Below are 3,992 nucleotides of genomic sequence, written 5' to 3' on the forward strand. Positions count from 1 at the left end.
AGCTCAGTGTGACATCTCCAGAAATCTTATCAGCACAATTTTAATACAGATAATTAACTGCACTGAGACTTTGGACAGCGTGGCTCTGCGTGAACCTTGCAGCAAACAGTGGGGAGAATTACCAGCAACACAGTGGGCACAGAACCAGGCTGGTGAAGCTGGCAGGGAGAAGTAGGGTTTGATTTTAATACACTGCCACTTCTGAACTAATAGAGCGAGACACAAGTGACACTGCATGCCAAACTGGCACCTGACAACTATACTTCATGCTCTGGCTGGGCATTTCAAGGTGATGTCAGATTATACATTAGAAAACTGCCATTTGCAAAGCATTCATCCCCAAATCCCACGCATGGTCCACAGATACAAGGCAGTCACATGCAGCAGCCCTAATCCTGCTTTCACTGGCATCACCTAGAGATGTGAGAGCATCCTGGTACACAGAATTATTCCCTGAGCTGCACTGTTGTGTAAGGCCACAAGGACCTGAGGGAACAGCTACCAACCCTCCTGCTCAGAAATGGAACAGCTACCAAACTTCCTCCTCACAAACAGTCTGGACACTCACAGCAGCCAATGCAAAATGCTGCTACTACTTGAAAGGGCAGGAGGGGGACTGCAGTGCTAAGACAAGCTGAAGCTGGCCTTCTCCTCTAACCTCTCTATTCATTTTGCAGCCACCAGAGCACAAGGCAAACGTTAGCTCTGCAGAGCATTTATTAAGCATACAAGTTACTCTCCTCTTATGAGCCATACCATGAAATCCTCTAAGTGTCCAGCACCTGGCCCTCCTGTCCTGTTGCAGAACGGTGTTATTGTCACTGCAAAGTGTCTCTGAGGAAGGCAGAACAACACCTGTTTTGTTCAGAAATACTCCACTGCTGCTTTACACAGCTTTAAGTCCCACCAGCTCACTGCACTATCACTTGAGGTCTGAGACACTACAGATAATCAGATAATCAGGCAAAGAAAAGGTTCTCAATGGCAAAACCAACCCAGAAACTGAGGTGCAGATGACTGATTTAATTCTTCTGGGATGGCATTGTATTTCCAACTGCAGCTTGGTCACTTCTGCCTTAGAAACTTGCCAGGAGTTGGCCAGGTCAGGCTGCTGCACGCAGAACCAGGAGACTGTTCCTAGCTTCTTATTCCCCCATACCTGGCCTCTTCATCCCTGAAACTGCTTCAGATCACACACAAGAATCTTCTCTTCAGACACTTACATTTGTATTTGTATCCATGAAGCCTCAGAGCATTTAGAGTCAGCTGAGCATGTCCTGTCTGCAGCAGCCTTTGAAGCTGTAAGCAAGGACTGTGCATGCTGAAGGAGCTCACCTCACCATATTGAGGGCAATGCTTTGCTTTCCCAGAGTCTCTTTATCAAAGCAATCTATAAGTAATTGGTTATTGTTGGGTCTGAAGTGCAGAAAGCCAGATGGAGGTGAGGGCTCCAGAGCCATCAGCAAGAGGAGTTTGGGGAAAAATTCCTATCTACCTAACAGAGCAAACCTTCACCAAACTAAAAACTCCAATAGGATGACCAGGACATCTGGGCTGAGTGTGTGCATGGATCCATGGGGACAGTGAACTCTCTCACCTGCCACCTTCTCTACATGGGATGAAGGTCCCACACTGGGCAGTGAGAAGGAAAAGGACAGTTGGGGCACTAGATAAGGGAGATCACTGTGGTCCCCCTTGAATTTTGACTCTTTTTGAGCTCAGAGTGACAAGCAAGTCAGATGGGTGGCTTTGCTTTGAAACACCAGACTCAAACTTGCCACAAACTGATGGGAAGAGAAAGAAGATTCCTAAGCTCTGCCCCTGACCACAGACCCACATCTCTAACCACGGCCCCACACCACTGATTACCTCTCTAAAGCTCTGCAGACACCATCCCAGAGCCTCATACCTCTGAGACAATGATTTGTGTAGAGTTGAGGCTTTGACTACCCAAAAAGCAAGTGTTGTTCAGGTTTTGTTTTCAAAGCAGGCTTTCCAAAGGTAAGCAGCTGAACCTCCTGAGAGAGCAGCAGTTGTTGCTCAGCCAGACCATAACAATGCCCCCCCCACACATACACACACCCCCCCACACCCATGCTGACACACAGACCTGCTGGAAAACCTTCTTTTTAAACTTTCTTGATAACCATACTTCTTCACACCATATCTATGCATCTAACAATATTCCATGCACTTATAAAGCACGTGAGACATCTTACAATGTGAGACCTTATTCCTGTCAGCCAAGGTCTGATCCAAGAGTTGTAAACAGCCCAGTTGAGCCGAAACTGTGCATGGTCAGCCCACGATTTGTGGCATTTTTCAACTGCTTTTAAGCTCTTGTCTAACTCCTGTCTGCTGGGATTTGAAGCACACTGCAAGTTCAAGGTCTCTCCTAAACATAGACATAGATTGGGAGACATTCATAGCTATAAAGCACCCAAAATAGGAGCCCTCACCCCTCATGTTTGAGGGGAGAAATCCCTATCCCAAAGAGCACTTCAGAGCATCTTAAATCCTGAGGTGACCCCACATAGGCTGAGTATCCCTGCATGCTCCCAGGGCTGAAAGTGCAGAGCTGTCCCCACCAGCCCAGGAGGGGTCACCAGGATGACAACAAGGGTTACAGGATGACAACAGGGTGCATGTAAGTCCCGTTTCCCTGCTGCTGGTTTGCTCAGTGACTCTGGAGCACAACTGGGCTTGGCACACTTTTCTCTGGCTGGTGGCTTGGGACCACCCTTGGGGAAAGCCTCCAGCACCGGGCAAGGCATTATCCAAAACACAGAGCCAGCCACAGCCAGCCAAAGTTCTAGGCTGCCCTGCTGGATGGTCCTAAGAAGATGTCCCACACAGGGCACTGGGAAAAGTTCCTCCACTCCCAAGAGGGCTGGAGGCTTGGCAGGCATGGGTGTGGGGAGCAAGCACCCTCCACTTCCCAGGGCTAGGTGTTGGGGTGACACAGAACCTGCTCCACTCTCCCTGAGCCGTCCTGCACTGACAGCACTGCCACTTGCCCGCTGGGGCCACAGGGTACTAATCAGGCTTGGATCTGGAACTGCCCATGGATGACCCGGGGGCAGAGGAGGCACAGGGCTAGGAGACGTCAAAGTCTGCGGATGGGGAAAGGGGGTGTTTGGGGAGTCCTGGGAATGGGAGAGGGAAAAGGAGAGAAAAAGGGAGGCGAAGGAGGTGCAATTTGGCAGCACCAGTGCCGGTAGCCTAGGGCTCCGTGCAGCGTCCCGGCCGCGGTCAGCCGGTACCGCGGACAGCGCGCTCCGCCGGGCCGGGCCGGGCCACCCTGGCCGGACTAGGACTCCACCGACCCGCGCCCCCGGGCCGGACCCGGTCGCTCCGCCCCGGGCCACAGCACGCCGGACCGCGCCGCACCGAGCCGAGCCCCGACGGCCGCCCAGCCGCCCCCGCCACCACCGCCGCTCCCCGTTCCCCGGCGCGGTGCCGACCTGTTGCGCGTCCCGCCTGCTCCCCGCTCCGGCCATCGCCCTTCTCGCCTAGAGGCTCCTCCTGCGGATCAGCCAGGCCAGCGCGGCCGCGGGCGTGAGGGCGCACAGCAGGCACACCACGGCGGCCAGGCGCCGGCCGGCCGAGGGGCCGCGGCCCCGCGCCTTGCGCCGCGCCGCGCGCTGCTCCAGTTCATCGCCCAGGCGGCGCAGGCGGGCGGCGAGCAGGCGGGCGGCGGCCGAGGGCCGTGCGGCGCGGCCGGGGCTGCAGGGGCAGGGCGCGGGGGGGCCGCCGTGCAGCGCGCAGGGGCACATGGCTGCGCCGCCGCTCGCCGCCGACTGCCGCGGCGTGTGCGGGCGGGAGCGCGGGCGGGAGAGCGGGCGGGCGGGGGACCGGGGGGTTACATCATCCCCCGCGGGGCGGTGCTCGGCCGCGGGGAGCGGGAGGGGGCGACGGGGACAGCGGGGAGCGGGCGGCGGAGCGAGGGAGGGTGTGGGGATGGGGGACGTGGAGGCGACAGTGCGTGGGGA

The 3,992-nt window shown here is 55.8% G+C and overlaps 1 protein-coding gene across 1 annotated transcript; it reads right to left on the reverse strand.

Moving 5' to 3' along the window:
• Nucleotides 1-3,512: 3,512 nt before the first annotated feature.
• Nucleotides 3,513-3,776, reverse strand: HRK (harakiri, BCL2 interacting protein). The gene has a single exon (XM_054392577.1). It carries the CDS (start codon nucleotides 3,774-3,776, stop codon nucleotides 3,513-3,515), a length of 264 nt encoding a protein of 87 aa, XP_054248552.1.
• Between the last annotated feature and the right edge of the window lie 216 nt (nucleotides 3,777-3,992).

This window comes from Indicator indicator, chromosome 26, assembly GCF_027791375.1.
Source record: "Indicator indicator isolate 239-I01 chromosome 26, UM_Iind_1.1, whole genome shotgun sequence".
Classification (NCBI taxonomy): Eukaryota; Metazoa; Chordata; class Aves; order Piciformes; family Indicatoridae; genus Indicator; species Indicator indicator.

Excerpts from the sequence above, each read along its gene's own strand:
- HRK (XM_054392577.1), bottom strand. The coding sequence starts at position 3,776 with ATGTGCCCCTGCGCGCTGCACGGCGGCCCCCCCGCGCCCTGCCCCTGC.